This window comes from Microcaecilia unicolor, chromosome 11 (assembly GCF_901765095.1).
Source record: "Microcaecilia unicolor chromosome 11, aMicUni1.1, whole genome shotgun sequence".
Taxonomy (NCBI): Eukaryota; Metazoa; Chordata; class Amphibia; order Gymnophiona; family Siphonopidae; genus Microcaecilia; species Microcaecilia unicolor.
Window position 1 is genome coordinate 60,106,691 of NC_044041.1, and position 21,734 is coordinate 60,128,424.

The 21,734-nt window shown below is 43.1% G+C and overlaps 1 protein-coding gene across 7 annotated transcripts in view; it reads right to left on the reverse strand.

Moving 5' to 3' along the window:
• KLHL22 (kelch like family member 22) overlaps positions 1–21,734 on the reverse strand; it is a 75,245-nt gene that overhangs the window by 40,931 nt on the left and 12,580 nt on the right. For 2 of the 7 annotated variants that reach the window (XM_030219034.1, XM_030219031.1), the window contains exon 1: positions 8,692–8,870. The exons of 4 other annotated variants lie outside the window; for them this stretch is intronic. Coding sequence is in view for 1 of the 3 variants with exons in the window: in XM_030219031.1 (XP_030074891.1) it covers positions 8,692–8,708 (17 nt within the window). In the remaining 2 variants the exon portion in view is untranslated. One more of the 7 variants, XM_030219036.1, reaches the window with a different exon arrangement.

The window sequence follows — 21,734 nt, forward strand, 5'->3', positions numbered from 1 at the left end:
GATGATCCACTTACTGCAGAAGCCCTGTTCCTGTCCTGCAAACATGTGCTTACCTAATGCTGTTCATACTGTGTATCAAGGACTTGTAAGTAACATAACTTTTGATCTAGACCTGCTACTTTGTTCTATTTTATGCACAAATTCTCTGTTCTAAGATCCTTTTTAAAACCTCCCTCTCGTGTGCAATTGTATATTAAATCAATCTTTTTGAAGCTAAAAATACGGTCTCTTTGTGTTCTGAGTATATGGTATCTTTTATATATACTTAATTTATTCAATTTATTGCAATTATCACCTTTGGTGATTGGTGGAGAAATTAATATCCTAAAACTTATAAATGCAGCGCCTGCTCTTAAATTATAAACAGTGGCGAGTTGCTCTAGAGCTATTTTCCCCAAAATAAATAATTTCTTGTAACATATTAATTGGTGCAGAACGTGGGCAGGTATTCTGTGCGAGTAGAATGAGATAGCAGTGTTCTTAAATTATATTCTTGTATTTTGCTGCTTTATAGTGAACTATCAGGTTTCATTAATTAAATTTCCGATTGATAAACTGATAAGGTTTTCAGGTATTCAGAATGCTGTGCTGGATGGATGTTTGGTCTTATTTAGGTACTTATGCACTCATGTACTTTATGTATCTCATAATCAAATCTTTAGGCATGCTCTGGCATAAAATAAAAAACAATTTTGCAGTTTCTTTTGAGAAGGACATAGATAACCCCACTTTGCCTAAGCAATGAGTAGAATCCTCTGGCCCCAATCCTTGGACCCGTAATGTAACTGATGATATTTCCATCCCCTCTGATATTGAAACAAAATGTGATTTATATTCAATTAAGTCAGGGAGCAAGAGAATTTCTGCATGCACTTGGTTAATGTGGACCATGTGTAAGAAAGCCTTAAAAGAACATGCAGAATTGAATGAGAGGTTACTAGCCAAAGAGAGAGAATGCATGCAGGTAGACACAGAAAAGGATTTTCTAATCACAATGGCTAGTTGCTTAAATGATCAATTAGACGCCCTTAGAATACAGGTACAAAGCCAGGCAGCACAGGAGACTAAAATGAAAGCCCAAATTTTAGCTTTAGAAATGCAGGCCAGCCAGGTTCCAGACTTGAAGCATTTAATCAGGGAATTAACACTGCAGATTCCCCCTACAGATGACAATATTGATCACGTACAGGATTCACATTTGCAGGGGTCAGCCTTTATGGGTCTCCCATGTGCTCCTCTAGACCCAAATACAGCTACAGCCATGCCTGTTTCAGCTGTGGTAACAGTATCACAGTCCACACCCGTAACAGGAGGTTCAACTAGAACCATTAGTTCTCAGGCCCCCTCACAGCATCCAAAACCTCAGCACATATATGCACAACCTGTTCTGCAGTCTAATTTAAATGCTTATGAAGGTAAGCCTCCAGTTAAATGTCCAGCTCCTCAGCACACAGATGCACCACCTGGGCTGCATTCTGATCTAAGCTCCCATGGAAGGGAATATCTAATAAAAGAATCAGCTCCTCAGTATGTAGATACTGAAAACCGCCAGCAAGCATGTGACATTTTAAAATCTCATGGAGCCTTGCAGATATTGCAGATAGCTAACAATAAAAAGAGAAATTTGCCGCCAGATAAACAGAAACTTTTAACTGCAAGTCCTGCTGGACCAGAAACTGACATTCTGTCAGCCCTTCCTGCAATTTAATTCCTAGAAACATGAGGAGACGCATCCAGCCTGGACTGGACTTCTCCACAGCATGACCCACTCTGCAGATGGCAGGGAAATCCAGGTGCTAATTTTTAGAATATGTTGGACAGGAAAATAGAAAACGTTTTTGCTATAAACCTTTTGAACCCTGATAAGAATTAAAAATGTAGCTTTTATTGTTCTTTTGATTTAAAATAACACTGATAAGAATTTAAAATGTAGCTTCTATTGTTCTTTTAATTAAAAATGTAGCTTCTATTGTTCTTTTGAATCTGTAAAGATTTAGTAATGTCTCTCTGCAATAAGTAAGATTTAAAATTTCTCTCTATGATTAGCTTAAGGATTTAGAAATGTCTTTTTTTTCTGATGAGTGACTCCCACTGGAGTTGAAACTAAAATACTGGGTAAGAAGTTTTAAAAATGCCTCCTTATAATAGGTAACTCCCGCTGGAGCTGAAACTTAATATTGTGCTTTAATGTGAATTAACAAGATATGCTTATTTTTATAGAAAAGAAACTAAAGCTTAAGAAAATAAAGCCTGTCTGCACTGCACGCTGCTCGCATACAATGGTCTAAGATTATAGGAAGGAACTGTGAACAAGAGAGGGATCCCCCCCCACCAGAACCGGAGAGCCATGTGACCTGCTAAATTAATGTGAAAGTGTTTTTATTTTTCTTGTCTTTTTCAGAGTTCAAGTTCTAATGAAATAGTGATCCTGTTCCACTTATGAGATATTAATATTTTTATGGTGCTAGTAATTAATATATATATGGCTATCTCAGATACCTGTTCTACATTTTAAAATAGATCTATGCCTCTTCTACATTTTTAAATGAATAGATCTATGCTGTTCTACTTATAAGATAGTAAATGAGACTGCGGTGGTAATCCAAATGGATGCCGCAGATGATGCTTTTGGTGCTTTAATAATTTTGCTAATTGTTGCTTACTTCTAAATGAATGAAACTGCGGTGGTAATCCAAGATGGATGCCGCAGATGATGCTTTTGTGCTTTATTAATTTTGCTAATTGTTGCTTAGTTCTAAATGAATGAAAATGCTTTGGCAAATCCAAGATGGATGCCGCGTACATTGCTTCTGTGCTTTTTGTGTTCTACTTGCAGGTTAAGCTCAATCCTGGATCTGGAATGGACGATCGGAGACCTAAAGGCCTAATAGAGTTCTTTGTTTGTTTGTCATGTGGTCTCCATGTTACATGTTTGTTTTATGTTATGGGGTACCCAAGAAACTATAAGCAGACATTAATAGACCCTCCCTACTAACAGTCCCTCCATTAGTTCACATTGTCCAAGAAAGAAAAAAAAAAAGACCATTTTCACTGGCAGACGAGCTATAGGAAAGAAAACCATGTTCACTATTATTGAAGCTATGGCTACAGACATATATTAAGTTCTACCAATTGCTATCTAAGGTTATATATTCACATGTGTATATTTGAAATTATGAGCAAAGGTTTCTGTTTACATGATCTATCAGGTACAATCAGTACAGGGAATGTTTCTGACCTTTTTAGTTTATTATACATCACAGCCAGTACGTGCAAAATGCTCTCTCTGGAATGAAATATTGGCTGTGTGCAAAGCAAAATTAACATATCTTTTCTAAATTCTTTACAACATTAAACACATGAGTATTGTCTATTAATTTGCTACATTAAACACTGCTAAAGCAGATAAATATGGTAACCTTTTACCACACTCATTACCCATAAAAGGTTTCTCTCTGAAAAATAAAAAGTTTCTCTCTGAAAGGTAGTTCATGGCACTATACCATGACTCTGTTTTTGTTTATTTGGTCAATGATTAAGTAAATATTATTGCATAGGATTGATAGGAATAATTGTTTTGTGTGTAATAGTAACCTAGGAAATTATTATAATTGCATACATATGTCTTTCTTGTTTCTAATGAAACAGTAGTATAATAGCTCCACATTTACACTCTTGCTTATCACTGCTGTGAATACCTCAGTTAGCCTCTGAGATAGAGAATATAGGGAAACATTAACAGTGTCAGGATTTTCTTTGGAATGTCAAACGCTGAAAATATGACTGAATAGATTGTTCCACCCCATTGCGGTGGTAAATTGGTCAATTGTGCACTCTCATGCTATTGATTTGGCTAGCATACTGGGTAAGATATCCTGTGGCACAAACTTGGGAGCAGCCTATGCCCCTGAGCAGGTGACACAAAAAGAGGTGGTCTCTGGAAATAGAGCAAAATGACGCTTGTGTGGCTGAAGTCATATAAAGTGGACTTGCAATCCTATTTTAAACCAGAGCAAAGCCATACTCTGCCACCTGATTGAATGGAAGTCTAATGAAACTGACCACAGAAAACTTAATCCTAGCTACCTAAATGTAAGTCATGAGTAAACAAAAGTAATAATGATGAGTCTTTTTGCTTATAACAGTCATATTCCAGCTAAGGACATATTCCAAGATTCATAGTGATGTGACATAGTAGATGACGGCAGGAAAAGACCTGCACGGTCCAGTCTGTTCAATGTCCACTATTAAAAGATTCACCTCTCCCAATACACATGCCCATGTAAACAGTTCAGTATATTTGCTACTGTTCTTTTTGAAATTATGCTACTGTACTAGGTTAGAGTTTCTTTTTAGCCTTTAATTTTTATGGTTCCTTGCTCCAATATATTAAAAGTTTTGTATCTCGGAACCAAGAGAGGGAGTGTAATGGTATCAGTTTATTATATTTTGCTGGATTATATATACACCAATATATTTGTGCAGCTTTTACACTGCAGCAGAGAAAATAGTTTCATTTCAAGCCTCTCCCCATTCCTTTTTCTGGGAACTTCTGAGAGCAGGGATAGTTAATTACAAACACTTAACAAACACAAAAGAGCTTCCTCTGCCCTCCCACCTAACAAAAGATGGACTAAGGTGGGCACCTGAATACCCCATTGAAAACAAAGAACTCAGGAAAAGCATAAACAGGACATTTGCTTGTCAAAGGTATACCTGCCCCTCCCATCAGCTTTCAGACATGTGCAGAAAGGAAGGACTTGTAATGTGTATCTGCCCCAGAGACTGAGCAGGACATCAAAAGACCATTTGCCAGCAAAATCCAGACTGTAAGTCTCGTGATGTCATAAGACATGAGACCAAGACTCAGGGGTCGTGTGCAGACATGAGACCAAGATACCACAATGCTTTGCAAATGCCCAAGGGTCGTGTGGAAACCAGGACAAAGATCCACATGGCATATCCTCCTGCAGCTTGCAAGGTATAAAAGGACAAGCTGTTTCCCAAGAGTCAGACTCTCTTCAAGCAACTCAGATGATCCACTTACTGCAGAAGCCCTGTTCCTGTCCTGCAAACATGTGCTTACCTAATGCTGTTCATACTGTGTAACAAGGACTTGTAAGTAACATAACTTTTGATCTAGACCTGCTACTTTGTTCTATTTTATGCACAAATTCTCTGTTCTAAGATCCTTTTTAAAACCTACCTCTCGTGTGCATTTGTATATTAAATCAATCTTTTTGAAGCTAAAAATACGGTCTCTTTGTGTTCTGAGTATATGGTATCTTTTATATATACTTAATTTATTCAATTTATTGCAATTATCACCTTTGGTGATTGGTGGAGAAATTAATATCCTAAAACTTATAAATGCAGCGCCTGCTCTTAAATTATAAACAGTGGCGAGTTGCTCTAGGGCTATTTTCCCCAAAATAAATAATTTCTTGTAACAGTTGAATTCCAATAAATTAGATTTAAATATACAACTGTATGTAAATATAACTAATAAACATTTAAGGGCAATTCTATAACTGTGTGTCTGCATTTCTGCACCACTGGTGCGTGTAAATGTATAGAATACCAGCACTTTCATGGGTTAAGTGTACACTTACACGTGTAAGGGCCTAAGTGGCATTGTGCGTAAATGCAAGGGGGGCATTCACATGGGTACAGCAGGGAGGGGCTTGGGGAAGCTGTTGGCAGTAAAGTATATAGGAAAAGGGATGTGCCCTATAAACACAATTTTGTTTTTTGGTTTGTTGATAACAGATCAAGGTGAAAAACTGTATTGGTGAAGTAGGTTAGTCGTTTGCCCCTACAGAATTTGTCATCTGATATTGCACCACAGGCGAGGTGAGTGGAGAGACTTGCCCAGTGGGACAGAGCCCCAGATTCTGGTTCTCAGTTTGTTGCTGTAACCAGTAGGTGACATACATAGGGAAGCTGCATGGCAGCTGGGGTAGTGGTATACTCCAAAGATGAGTAAGCTTTGAGTGTTGCGTGGAAGACCAGAAGGGTTGTGTGTGGGGGCATATTTTTTGAGACCATGGGGATGGAACTGCACCAGCAATGCTTGTAGCTCACTTTTGGTGCTGGTGAGGGGGCCTTGTAGGAGTTAGGACCCCCATGATCCCCCAAAATATCATACTACAGGTAATATACACCTCATAGTCAAATCAAATCAATTCTTTTATACCGCTAATATCCCCTTTTCAAGGATTCAGTGCGGTTTACATTCTAGGCAAGACAAAAGCCGATGTCAGTGTGAGGTATGAGAACTATTAGAGACCACTGGTGTAATGCCTGGGGCCAAAAACATTATAGGAAAGGATAATGGATAATACTAGGAGGTAGAAGTCAATGATTGCTATGAAGCACTTTTTGGGAAGAGGCAGGTTTTTAGCCTCTTCCTGAAGCTAAGGTAGCTGTTTCCTGTTCTGATGGCAATAGGTAGAGAGTTCCATATTTTAACTCCAAGTACAGGAGTACTGAAAATCTTCTGATTTCGAATTGTCTTTTAAAACGGTGACACTAGCATCAGTTGTTCATTCAGTGGAGCAATCAGTGGCATGGCACTGAGTATCAAAGATTTGGTGATATTTACGGGTATCTGTCCTCACTGCTTTGTATCCACCAGCACCTGAATATCAATCCACATTACATTGCGCTGTGAGTGATGCATGTTATTGTCACCACAGGTAGGTTTTGACAGCCCATGGGGGTAAAACACAGGGCTGCTGTAGATGATAGGCCCTCCAGAGTTGTGTAAATGTTTGGAAGGACCTTCCAGGCAATGGTTTACCTGATCCTGATGCAGTGCTTATTCTGAAGACCAACAGCACATGTGCCTCTCTTGGCAGCATGAAGCTACTAGTCCTGCTGCACTAGGGCGCAGTGCTCAGGGCACCAGCTTGGTTTGCTCCAACTAGAGTTTGTAGCAGCAGGAAAACATTGATCATGAGTGCAATCCCCTGGCAGGACATGAAGCGGTGATCTTGGGAATAAGGAATCACAGTGGTATTAATCTCACTTTGTGGACATCATGGAGGTTCAGTGCAAACTCAAATGCCCTATGGAGTGTTTGACGACTTGGCTAAGCTCATTCTCTTGTTAGTGGTAGCTCAGATTGAGTTGTATCCAACTTTAGTGTTTCCTGTCCTTCCATAACCTGGCTGGATCATAGCCTAGGAGTTTCTGGCTCTACACTGGCTGCTGTAAACACAAAGCAATGCTTCCCATTTTGGGATACCACCCACAGCTGGTACAAAGTGGATGAGCGAGACTTATTTTACGCAGTGAGGCCCAAGTGAAGAGCATAATGTAGGTAGAATGTGTATGACACTGATAGTTCAGTGCTCATTGTCAATGTCAGGCGCTATGTGGGGTGGAGCATTACTAGCACAGCATAGAGGGATCAGTGCAGGTTTGCATATGCTGTTGGAAGCCTGCAATGGTGTTTCACTCTGTGTAGGGGACCTGCAGTTGAGTCAAGGAACTGAGCCAGGTCACCTGGGCACAGCAGGATATTAGCAGACTGAGCCAAAGTATTCTCATTCCTACACAAGGTTTCCAGTAAGAGTTTAATCAGAAGCAGATTAGCTGGTGAAAAAAATGCCCCAGGATGCCAAGGCTGTCTTCCTATCTCAGAGGCAGATGGTCTGGCAGAGCCCTTTTCTGTATTAGGGTGGCTGTCCAGTGGAGATGGGGCAGGAAGAGCCTATGCTCATGCTGCAGGACCCATTGAAGGAGTCACCAGACCTCTCTGTGCTTCCTAGTGCATGGACAGATGGGCTAGAAAGAGCTGTATGCCAAGAGTCCCACTGGAAATCCTGGATGGGGACAGTCCTCAGGAGGCTCCGTGCTGGAGGCAGAGGATCTCTCGTTAATCATGAGAGTCTTGCCTGCTCCTACTTTGGGCCAGGAGAGGCTCTATATCGGAGGCAGATGACCTCTCACTTCATCACGAGTCTTGCCCGCTCCTTCCTTAAATCCTATGCCGCACCAGAAAAAAAAAAAAAGTTTCTTCTATAGGTTTTCTTTTTTTTTTTTTTTTTTTTTTTAAGAGATAAGAAGGAGAACAAGGAGAAAGGTTAAGCAAGAAGAAGGAACCATCCATCTGGCCTGACAGATAGAACAGACTGGAGACGAAAGGTGCAGGTACAGTGGTGGCTTGCACATGCTCAGAAAAGTGTTTTCTAGGTTTCTCTCTCTGAGTTTTAGGAGAGCAACGTGTCATTACATAATGTAACTACAGTGTGTTGCTGATCCATCTTGGTTGTCCAAGGAGAATCCTCTTTACCTAAGAACATCTTACTCTAAACAGTTCCCTAAGAGACATCCCTTTCCTTCAATACACATCACCCCCTCCCCCACCAAACACCTGTCCCTCAAAGGAGACATCCCTGTCTCCAAAGCAGATCAAGGAGACCTCACTTTTCACTACCAAGCAACTGCCCATCAAGGAGACATCTTCTCCTCTCCCACCAAACACTAGCCCCTCAAAAACACATCCTTTCCCCCACCAGACACCAGTCCCTCAAGAGAGACGTCTCCAAAGCAGCTCTTACGCCGTACTACATAAGCTTCTCAATACGATCTTTCAGCACCCCAACACAACCCCCAATCACGTGACCCGCCGTGCAGCTTTGGCAGTCCTACCTCCACCTGCGGGTACGTTCACGCAACCCCTACCTGCAGTACACCAACATTCGGCTTGTTTGGCGTCATTTCCGCTAAGATGGCGTTCTATTTAGAGAGAGAGAAGTCATAGTACAAAGGGCTTGGTCTGGTTCAGTAGTGTTGCTAGAACCCCGGATTTCCTACCATCTTGGGCTACTTTGAAGCCCGCGAGCGCAAATATTTTGGCTTCAGTGAGTTGTGTGGGTTTTTTTTTTTTTTTTTTTTTTTGGGGGGGGGGGGTACTTCAGCTGTGTCTGCGATTTTTTGGCTGTTTTCGATTTGACCGCCGGTTTTACTTTCCTGCGCTGTGCGCACGTGAGTGGTGAACGCGCCCGTCTAGTCGGCTCCGCGACATCGCCAAACTTCTGGTCATTGGTAACGGCACACAGCTTGTTTTTACGCTCAACAACTCCAACCACCCCTTTCTCCCCTTGCGCGGCGGCGTTGGAGGGAAACTCCCTGCCAGAGAGAATAGGAGAGACACAGCCAATAGTGGGTGAGAAAAGAGAAAGAGGGATAGGGGTAATGTTGGAAGGAAGTGGGAGAGAGATGATAACGTCCATAGTAAAATGAACAAGCCAGTGTAAATATGTGTTCCCTACCTCATTAGTAAGCAGGGGCATTGCCAGACCTCGGCGGGAGGGGGGCCCAGTTTAGCCCACCTCCCCCAGCTGCCAACCCCCCCTCCTGCCATGTACCTTTGCTGGCGGGGGTCCCCCACCCCTCTCCGGCACCTTCGCTGATCTGTTTCTGTCAGTCCTGACTCCTGATGTCCTGCATGCACCTCCTGCACAGGGCTACATACAGGACATCATAAGTCAGGATGGACAAACAGATCAGCGAAGGCGCCGGAGACGCGGCAGGCGGGGGTTGGGGACACCTGGTGGCAGCGGGATTGAAAGTGGCGGGGGAGGGCCAGCGATGGGGGGGGGGGGGTCAAAAGTAGAGGGGGCCAGGGCTAAATCTGTGGAGGCCCATGCCCCCACCCAGCTACGCCCCTGTTAGTAAGTTAACCTTGGACTGCATCAGCCCGAGTACTGCTGGCTCATCCACATTGCCAACGAAAAAGTAGAGGCAGACCAATTAAAAAAAAAAAAAAAGAACCTATGAGTTGTGAAATGACAAGCATAAAGTTCATTATAATAAAAACGAGACCAGATCAAAACAAATCCCCAAAACAGCGTAAGTTCAGAAGAACTGGACGTGGTGGTGCCTCGTTTTCACCTATATCAGGAGTCCCAACAAGCTGATTAGTTCTAACCACAAGCCATCTGTTGTTGGTTAAACAATCCTCAAAGAGAAAAATATCTAAGGTCCTGATGCTCAAAAGTCACCGTTAAATACTGAGTACATCTATATCTGTGGTTGAAATTACCCGATTTTGAAACTGTGATCAATGCTCAAAGGAAATCCCATGCAAATGAGATGTAGGGAAAGCACCTAGCACATGCGCAGAACAGTTTTGTATAAAGCGTTGATGTCAGTTCTACGCCCATGCCCGGGTTAAAAAAAAGGCAACAACCAACCATGATGTAGGTGTGCATCCAGTGACCTCACATGGAGTTTCTCCTTTTTTTTTTTTTTTTTTACATTTATACATGTTGCCACGAATGGATCTATGTGGTTCATATTACAAGAAAAAGGACAAGATGCCTAGCATTACAATTAAAATTTAAAGTTAACCCCCCCCCCCAATAATATCCAGTTACACTATTGAACTAGACTAGGAAATTAATTAGCTTGATCATTAATATTATAGAGCATTTACTTTTGACTAAGCATTGATACTTTCTGAAATAATCAGGTTTTCAAAGCTTTTCAGAAAAACACATAGTCAAACTGATAACTAATATAATTTGATAGTTTGTTCCACCATTTGGCTGCTTAATAAGTAAAATATACCTCTAATACAGATTTGTATTTTACTCCTTGAAGTGACAGAAACTGTAAACACAAATAGTCTTTTTTCCATAATAACTTTTTAACACTATTGTTACAGGCAGGACACACAAACTCACAATACATGCATATTTTCACACACACGTGCAGATACTATTAAAAAATATTCATGACAACTTTTTAACACTACTGCTACATGTGGGACACATGCATATAATATACGCACGTGGCCCATTTCACCCACACATGAACATACTATTAAAAAATGAAAATAGACTGCTCCACAAAAACGTCGCCCTCATGTAATGACAGCTCCAGACCTTCTGGAACAATTTGAACGTTAGATGCTTATTTCTGTACATCGCACGGAATGCTAATTTTAATACCACTGAGCTCGTTGTAATACATTGCATAGGATTATCGGTAGCTGCTACCGCGAATGGTAAAAGCGACACAGAACCCCTTTGTGCATTAGATGCTGAATAACATGCATGCTAGACCGGCTACAACCAGTCTAAATCAAATGCTGCAAGTACGGTAAACATCTCCTATGTTCCCTTTCTCCTCCTTCCCCCAAGCCCTCCATTCCATTTGGGCAGACTGGCTCCACTCAGGTTTGCTATGTAGCCTATTCGTATAGCCCTCGCTGAGTCACCCATGTGGCAGCACTGATAAAATCATCTACAAGAAAGTAGCTAAATAAAAACTCTTGGTTGGTAAGCAGCTTTCCTCGGACAGTACAAGCGGAAGTCCATTCATTCTGTGCCAGGGTTGCCAGAAGGAGAAAACTTTTCTAGCCCAACAGTTTTAACACACAACCATAACAGCATAACATACTGTCATAGTGATAATAAATTGACTTTTATAATATTTAAATAGAATACAGCACAAAGACTTGATATATAAAATTAAATTTTTTCAGTAAATGTTGCCTAGTTGAAATTGGCTGCATAGTGCACACACAGCTATTCTTGCTAATGTATACGCCCCCCAAATTCTATAAGTGGTGCCTTAAGTTGTGTGCGATAATTTGGCTGCCTGGCCAAACTGCGCATACAGCTTAATTAACAAGCCAATCAGTGCTGATAATTGGTACTTAACCAATTAATGGCACTCATTGGCTTTAATTAGAATTTATGCCCACAACTTTCTAAGCGTATTCTATAACGTGGCGCATGTAAATTCTAATGCGCAGAGCCAAAAGGGGGGCATGGCCACAGGCATGTAATGGGCGGTTGTGGGCATTAAAACTATCCGCACTATTATGGAATTCATCCAATCTGCACCTAAGTTAGGTGCAGGTATTTAGGCCTGATTTTAGGTGGCCTAAATGGGTGCACATAAATTTTAGTTGCAAGAACAGCACATGAGCATATTCTATAAACTATGCCTAATTTTAGGTGTAGTTTATAGAATCGCACTTAGTGTGTGGTTTTTCAGTGCCAATTTTTAAGGCACATGGAAAAATTAATTCTTACGTGATAATTTTCTTTCCATTAGTCCCAACAGATCAATCCAGAGACTTGTGGGTTGTGTCCCTCTACCAGCAGGTGGAGATAGAGAGAACCTCTGAGGTTTGCTATATGTGGACCTGTGCAGCCAGTTGAACCTCAGTATGAACGATACCAAAGCAGTGGAATGGAAACAATAGAAAACTCTCCTGACATTGTCAGACCAATTGCCCAACATACTTCCATCACTTCTATATTTATTTTTTAATCAAACGAAGGAACATTCAGAACAACGGAATCCGAAAAAAATTAACCAACCGCAACAAAACCGCAGACAGTAAACCCCGGGGGGGGGGGGGGGGGGGGCTCTGGATTGATCTTTTGGGACTAATGGAAAGAAAATTATCAGGTAAGAATTAATTTTTCCTTCCATAGCGTCCCTCAGATCAATCCAGAGACTTGTGGGATGTACCCAAGCAGTCCTCAAGTAGGGCGGGACACCCCCAACCCGGCAGAAATCACAGACAAGCCAAACACTCATCCTGCCAAGCTGCCACATCAACCCGATAATGACAAGTGAACGTATGGACTGAAGCCCATGTAGTGGCTCTGCAGATATCTTCCAGAGTAACCAAATGGGACTCTGCATAGGAGGAAGCCTGAGCTTGTGTACAATGAGCACGAATTTGCGCAGGGCTTTGCTTGCCCAATGCCACTTAGGTCGAAGTGATGGCCTCCCACATCCAACGGGCTATGGTGGCTTTGGAAGCCATATGACCCTTCTTAACTGCCTCCAAAAAGGACGAAGAGATGGTCAGAAAGACAAAATTCATTCGTCACCTCCAAATACCTGAGAAGAGCCTGTCTCACGTTGAAGCAGCGAAGAGCCCAGAATTGCTCGGGGTAATCTTCCTGGCAAAAAGTCAGCAAACGCAGAGACTGCCCCAAATAGAAACGAGAAACCACCTTGGGCAAAAACGAAGGAACTGTCCTAATCGATAGCCCCGCCTCCGTAAAACGCAGGGAGGGGTCTCTGCAAGAGCCAGCCTGTAAATCTGAAATTCTCCGAGCCGAAGTAGTGGCTACTAGGAAAATCGCCTTCAAGGTAAGATCCTTAATTGTAATCCCCGATAAGGGTTCGAACGGAGGACGCTGAAGCGCTTTGAGAACTAGATTAAGGTTCCAGGATGGCAGAACTGGCATGTGCGGAGAGCGCAAACAATTTACGCCCCTCAAGAAATGAACCACATCCAGGCGGGAAGCGATGGATGCCCCCTGAAGCCAGCCTCTAAAACATGCCAGAGCTGCCACCTGCACCTTAAGAGAATTCAACAAGAGTGATTTTTGTACAGCCTCCTGAAGAAACACGAGGATAACCGATACTGAAACCGAAGCCGCAGATAATCCCGAACTCGCACATCACAAATCGAAGGTACGCCACACCCTAGCATAAGCTATCGAGGTGGATCTTTTTTGAGCCTACAGCATCGTAGCAATAACCGCGTCCAGATACCCTTTTCTTCTCAACCTCGCCCTTTCAAGGGCCAGGCTATAAGACCAAAGGGGGAGGGATCCTCCATTGTGACTGGCCCCTGCAGCAGGAGACCGTCCTGCGCCGGTAGCAGAAAAGGACGATCGAACAGAAGCCCGATCACATCTGCGTACCAAGGTCATCTGGGCCAATCCAGGGCCATTAGGATCACTCGACCAGGATGATTGGCAAAGCAAGTCAGTAACCTGCTCACCATTGGCCACGGAGGAAAGGCGTAGAGCAGGCCCCTGGGCCAAGGTTCAAGAAGAGTATCGATGCCTTCTGAGCCCAGCTCTCGTCCCCTGCTGAAGAAACGGGGAACCTTCGCATTGAATGCGGTGGCCATTAAGTCCATCTCTGGCATCCCCCAACGGGCAGTTATCTGATCGAAGGCCAGAGGGGAGAGCGTCCCCTGGCTGCAACTGGTGGCAACTGAGAATGTCCGCTTGCACGTTCTGTGACCCTGCTATATGAGCCGCTGTCAAGAAAGAGAGATGAGTCTCTGCCCAATGGCTGCGGGCTGACGGCGGCAGGACTCACATTCCCCCGATGCTGCTCTCCGGCCCCCACACTGGGAGCAGCGCTTAGCCACCTCAGAAGGCACTAACATGCTCCACAAATGCCTGCCCCAAAACTGATTCGGTAGAACGTCTAGTTCCTCCGTATCAACAAAAACAGTCTCTTACCTTTTTTTTTTTAGTCAGGAAAGGAAACACCCGATCAGGCCAATAGCCTCGGGCGACGGAGGAAAGGTAGGGGGAGACTGGGAAGGACCTGGCACCACCAGGTGTACACCACAAGCTGCAAACAGCCACTCAACCCCTGTCTGTGCTAAACTAGTCCCAAAGGACAACAGTAGCCAGATCAAACCAGAGCTGCACAGAGATGTCCCTCCACCTGCTAGATAGAGAGAATACTGAGGTTCAGTTGGCTGCACAGGTCCACATATAGCAACCTCGGAGGTTCTCTCTATCTCCACCTGCTGGTAAAGGGACACAACCCACAAGTCTCTGGATTGATCTGTGGGACGCTATGAAATTATAGAATTTGGCCTAATGTGTATAAAGTCACACAAACTTAGGGCCCTGTTTACTAAGGCGCGCCAGCGTTTGTAGCGCTTGCTAATGCTAGAGACATATATTCCTATGGGTGTCTTTAGTGTTAGCATGTGCTAAAAACACTAGTGTGCCTATAGCGAGGCTTAGTAAACAGGGCCCCTAGATTTTCTATCAGGACACTGAACTTTTAAATGAGTGAGAGGAAACTTGTGTGCAGAAATTTCCTACGGAAAATTTTACAAAATCTGTCTAAACAAAGGCACTGTCACAGACATTTCTAAAACCCTCACCCCTCCAATTTCCTGCTAACAATGAGTGAGAATTAAAGAGAATGCTTCTTCAAAAGCAGCCTTCATTTTTTTGTGTGCTAATAACACCAACTGACCAGACTTAATGCAGCTAATCATTTGTTGAGAACAGCAAGGTTATAGGCTGAATCCTATCTCATATTAAAGAATTATTTAGGATGAAAACATATACTTACTTATGCCATAGAAACCCCAGCACCTTAGCATATACTTACCATCCGACAAATTCCAGCATGTGCTAGTCACTTTGATTTCTGTAGTTGTGCAATGCTTAGTTTTTATTTATTACTAGAACATATTCACCTAGTTAGTTTGGACTGAGAACAACTTGTGCAACTACCTTTTTTTCATACATGGAACACAGGTAGAGACCCTGCTCAAGTATAGAATAAAAATAGACATATGTAGACAGAAATTAAACTGAACCTCAAGAAGCTAGACTCTGCACATAGTACAACACCAGCAAAATAGAAACAGTAATGCATGTTCCCCAGTACTGTTACTCCAGGGCAGGGGTTCTCAACCTCGGGATACACCAAGTCAGTCAGATTTTTAGAATACCCACAATGAATATGCATGAGAGATTTTCATGCACTGTCTCTATTGTATGCAAATAAATCTCATGCATATTCATTGTGGATATCCTACTACTACTTAGCATTTCTATAGCGCTGCCAGGGTTACGCAGCGCTGTACAAGTTTAAACATGGGGAAGGAAGGTCCCTGCTCAAGAGAGCTTACAATCTAAAGGTAACAAACTATGTAGTCAGTACAGGTATCATGAATGGGGAAGGTGGTTAGGCGCCAAAAGCAAGGGAGAAGAGATGGGCTTTGAGTAAGGACTTGAAAATGGGCAGGGAGGGCGCATGGCGTATGGGCTCGGGAAGTCTGTTCCAGGCATAAGGTGATGCGAGGCAGAAGGGGCGGAGTCTGGAGTTAGCAGTGGTGGAGAAGGGTACAGATAGGAGTGATTTGTTCTGAGAGCGGAGGTTACGGGTGGGAACATACGGGGAGAGGAGGGTAGAGAGGTAATGGGGGGCTGCAGATTGAGTGCACTTGAAGGTCAATAGGAGAAGCTTGAACTGTATACGGTAGCGGATCGGGAGCCAGTGAAGCGACTTGAGGAGAGGGGTGATATGAGAGTATCGGTTCACGCGGTAGATAAAACGTGCAGCGGAATTTTGGACAGATTGAAGGGGGGATAGGTGGCTAAGTGGGAGGCCAGCGAGGAGAAGGTTGCAATAGTCAAGATGAGAGGTAACAAGCGAGTGGACGAGGGTTCGGGTGGTCTGTTCAGAGAGGAATGGGCGAATTTTGCTAATATTAAAGAGGAAGAAGCGACAGGTCTTAGCTGTCTGCTGGATATGGGCAGAGAAGGAGAGGGAGGAGTCGAAAATGACTCCGAGATTGCGGGCTGAAGAGACGGGGAGGATGAGGATCCTGAAAATGTGACTGGGCTGAGAACCTCTGCTTCAGGGGGAATTCTGTGCAAAAGTTTTTTTTTAAATTCTGCATACTTTATTTACAATTTTCTTATGCAGAATTCCCCCATTATAAGGGCTGACATCTCCCCCTAGGCATGATATACCCTCCCTCCTCCACCACCACAATTTCCCATGCACCTTCCTACAGAGGTCCACCCCATTCCCATGGCACACACACCACACCTCATCCCTCTTTTCCAGACCCCCAATTGAACTGCGATACTGAATGCTAATACTGCTTGTGTCTTACTGACTGAAGATTGGATCACAGCCCATAGATTTAAACTAAATTGTGAAAAAAAAAGTTTTTGAAATTGGGTCCAATAGATTTGCCTGAATTTCCTCAGCATTTTACCATTGGGACTAATGTTTTCCCTTTTTAATCCTATTCCAGGATTTTGGGGGTAGAGGTTGACAGTTTTCTGACTTTTACTTCCTATATAAATTTGCTAATAAAAAAAGAATTCTACATGCTGAAGAAATTGAGGGAAATTCGCAGATACTTTGAGCCCTTGAAATTTAGGCTATTAGTTCAGGCCTTGATCTTGTCAAGGATAGAATAACATCTATGTTGGATATTCTAATATCTTGATTAAGAGATTACAACTTGTACAGAACATGGCAGCACGATTAATATACTCAGCTTGTAGATCTGATTCAGCTACTTTGCTTCTGAAAGAATTACACTGGCTTCCTGTAATCCGTTGGGTTGGTCGTGAGCCCTTGGGCCCTGGCCGAGGCCAGCGGGGCGCCGACCCAGGCCAAGGGGAGACCGACCCACCACCACACACCCCAGCTACACAATACCCCTAAGCTACCCCTCCCCGCAGTCCCTCAGGAAGAAGGGAAATAGGCAAACAGGTGGGCCTCGCGGCCAAACCGGAACCCACGCACACAGAGCCACTCATGCGGGCCTCACGGCCGAACAGGAACCCAAACACACGGGGGGGGGGGGGGTGAAAAAACCCAGAGGGCCCCCCGGGACCCCAAAATGTCAGATACGCGCTGAACACCAGCGATAGGGCAGAGGGAGAAACAAAAGAACCAGAGCGGACCACGCCCACCCCGGGGACTAGTGCAGGGCAGGGGAACTAACACAGCAACCCCCAAAAGGGTTAGGAAGCCCCAGGCAGAAGCCAGAGGAACCAGACACAAAAGGAAGGCAAAAAGCCTTTGCCCCAAACCCACAGCAGACAGAGGCAACCAGAACACAAAGGGTTAAGCTTGTAGAGCCAGCAGGCACACCAGAGCGAGAGAGAGCTCCCTAAATCAACAAACAAACAAAATGCTTCCCCTAGGGGAAGCAGGGCCAATAGAACAAACACACTGTCAGAGGCAGGGACACAAAACCCACAGTACACAAAGGGTTAAACTCACTGAGCCAGCAGGCCGGGACACTGGGAAGAGAAATCCGTAGAGTAAACAAACAACCAGAGAGGACGCTCTCAGACAAGCAGCCTAGCTGAGACGAAAGCTGAACAAAGCCCAGCCCCCACTGAAGAACAAGCAGCTGGCTTCCCACAGAGAGCAGCAGCCAGTGAAGGGAAGCCCAGCTGGAGGCAAGAGAACTAATTAATCACACACACACGCTGCCCCCAGCTAACACAAACAAAGGGAAAGGAAAGAAATCCCTGAACAGGGAACTCAGATCAAAGTCAGAGCACAGAGCACGTTCTGACCAAGAGCTGCGGCTTTCAAGTTACCACAAGAGTGTGAGTAACGCCAAAGCAAGGCTGGGAGTAACACGCAGGCTTAAGTAGACTCACAGACGTCAGCACAAACCCTGGCAGCCAATCAGAAGAGACGTCCCCCCCTCTCTCCCTGCCAAGCCGGCAGAATCATAACACTTCCTGTGAGAGCCAGGGCTGAGTTCAAACTTTGTTTCACCATTTTTTAAATTATGAACGATTGGATTATTTTGTTGCAAGGGAGTTCTGTTTATAAAATTTATTAAATTGAGGAGACTTTTAGATTCTTTATATTATCAAGTGGCTTGTTCTATTATAGGATTAGACAACCTTTGACTTGTAAATTTGTAATTCCTGGAATATTGTTGCTAGCTCTTCTTGTAATACTGTAGCCCACATTGAACTAATTTTGGTACCTGCCACTGCAGACTAGAAGACATGTGTAACATAACATAACATCCACCTTTTTCAGTCTCCACCCTGCACACACAAACACCGTCCACCTTTTTCCAGCCCCCAACATGCCTCAGCCACCTTTTTTTTAAAGAACCCCCCCCCCCCCCCACAATGCTCCAAGCCCGTCCATCCCTGCACCCTCACTGGCTGCAGTGCGCAGCATGAAGAGCTGCCCAGCAGCATGTCGGGCTACTTCCTGTTCCTCTGCTATTCCGGGCCCGAATGTGCCTTTCAGTTGTGTGGGCCTCCGTACAGCTGCATGGCAGGAACTGTAGGGGACCAAGGCAGCAGAGGAGTCTGACATGCTGCTGGGCAGCTCCTCCTCGTGCCATGCTGAAGCCGATGAGTGTGCAGTGAGGGAGGGAGGCAGCCAGAAAGCAAACTGCGCAGAATTCTGCGTAGTCTGCGGAGGTGAGGAATGATGCACAAATTCTGCATTGCCAACAACACAGAATTCCCCCAGAAGTATACTGTGCAAACTATAACGACAGCAGATGTAAATGTCAAAAACGGACAAATGTTAATTGATAAATTAAAAATTAACTGTATACATTTTTGGATTAACTTTTGGAGGCCAAAATCTAATTTCTTTGGTTAGGAAAGTATAGCATTACAACTATCCTAACCTGCTGGAAGTGGTTTTGGCCTCCAAAAGCTAGAAAATTAGTAAAAAAAAAAAAAAAAATGAATTTAGTACAATAGTATCACCTAATTTCCCATCCATCAATGCTCCCCCTCCTGAAGAAGTATATTTGGACCCTATAATCACTTTGCTCAATTGTACTATTTGAAGAATAATACTTAAGCTATTAAAGATTAGGAAATTCTACTTTCTGTGCTATTTCTGACTTAATTCTAAATAGTGGTTATGTCCTACACTGTCTTGTATTATTGTCTTAACCATGTATGTTTTTTTTTAACATCTTATGCTAACATGCCCTGATTTAATGCCGTCACTTTATCTGTTATTTACCTAGGAATAAAATGGTCCCAGTTCATGGGCTTTCTATTTAAAGATTATGTACTTTTGTTCAACTCCTGAATCCCATAAATCAAAACAATTTAATGGATTTGTTTTACCTAAACTTTTCATTAAATTGTACAGTCCTTTCACAGTGCAGCAGAACTGTTAGAAAGGGAGCAGGTGTCCTTGCTCCGTAGCTAACAGCAAGCTTCAAGGTTGTTGGCTACTTGCCTAAGTTTCAGAGAAGCTCCAACCTGCTTTTCTGTTTCCTTATGTTTCATTTTGTTAGCATGCTCTAAACTTATAACTTTATTTTTCCTTGTCACCACATTTATTAATGTTTGCTTTGAAATGCAATTTTTAATTAAACTGTGATGTTATTCTTTTACTTGTCTATATCAATATGTTTGCTTTCTGTCTGGTTTAACATTTTTTGTCTGTAGCATGACACTGAAAACTCTCCTCTGCTGCAGCTCGAGATAAACCTGACTATGATCCTCTGTTTTCTTTTCCCTCCCACATTTCTTTTTCTCGTTTAACTTCGAACATATTTCTGAGTAGTTTAACATCTGGTCACATTAAATTATTTACTTTGAAAATGTGTCTAATTTATTGTAAAGACAAATGCTCACCGTTCATGGTTTTCTGTCTAAATCTCTTTTGCCGGTTCTTTCTTCTTTCGTTTACTCTCTGACGTCAATATGTGGGTGTGTGTGAAGCTTTGTGAACTGTCTTTCTTCTAGCAAGTGCAGATTCGTTGGCCTCCAAATATTTTCTGTTTCACGATGCTGATTCACAGAATGGAGGAATATGTAAAATGCACTACAATCTTGTTTACTTATTCTGACACTTGGGGGGGCCTGCTCTTGGTATGGAGCTAAATCAGGGTATAAATTGGGTACAGCAGCCACTACTGGATGTACTGCATATGGTTGATATTTCTGAACATTTCTTGCCCTCATGCATAAATTTCTGACAGAAATGGGCTCACCTTGGGCCCAAGAGCAGAGAGCTCTTGCAGTAGTAGGATGCATGCCCTGACAAATTTCTCTTAACCTCTCATCACCTACTTGCACATCTAGTAGATCTCCTGGGATCTGCCTTCTGGAATCTCTTCTTTCCACTTCCCCTATCATAATTAGCAAAATAATTGCCCTCCTTACATAATCTTCAATACCCTCATTTTTGCCCTGCTGGACATATGTACTTATGATCTTGAACGTTCTCATGCCAAAGGATACACTCGCAGCGGTTGCCAAATTTAGCAAAGAGAAACCCCTTTGTCTTGCCAATTCAATAGCTCCCTCCATCTGTTCTGCAAATTCAGGTTTAATACAGAGACGGATCACTTTAATTAATTCATCTGTATCAATCCTTCCTTCCTGTTCTAATTTCCATAATACCACACAAGCATGGGGGAACTTGTCAGGGTCTATCTTGCCTATTTGTCTGGCTATCACTTCTACATCTGTCTGTGTGAGGGGCTGGGAACTGATCATCTGGATGAGTCCTCCCGCTAGCTGTCTAGCCTCAGATACTTTTACCACGGCTGAAACAGGCATGGCTGTGGCTGTATTTGGAGGGGCATGTGGAAGGCCTGTAATAGCTGACACCTGCAAGTGGGAATCCTCTAGCTTTTGTTTTAAGGTTTTTATCTCTCTGTGACAATGTGCATGATCAGTATTCTCACCTATAGGTGTTAGCTCTCTGATTAGTTGTTTTAAGCCTGGGACCTGGCTTGCCTGCATTTCTAAAGCTGACATTTGGGTTTTCATTGGATTTTCCTGAGCTTGCTGGTGCTCTATCTGCTGCTTAGAATAGTCTAATTGATAATTTAAGCAATTAGCCATTGTGATCAAAAAATCCTTTTCTGTGCCTATCTGCTTGCATTCTTTCTCTTTAGCTAGTAATTTATCGTTCAATTCTGCATGCTCTTTTAAGGCTTTCTTACACATAGCCCACATTAACCAAGTGCATGCAGAAATTCTCTTGCTCCCTTCCTTAATTGAATATAAGTTACAATATTTTTCGAATTTGCTCTCCATATCAGGGATGCTACTAATGTCCTCCACTACGCTAGGGGTCCATGGATTGGGGCCCGAGGATACTATGCATTGCTTGAACAAAGTAGGGTTATCTACCCCTAGAATAGTGTTTCTCTGTGTGTGTATTCTCTTCAACAGAAGCTGTAAAATTGGTTTTTATTTTATGCCAGA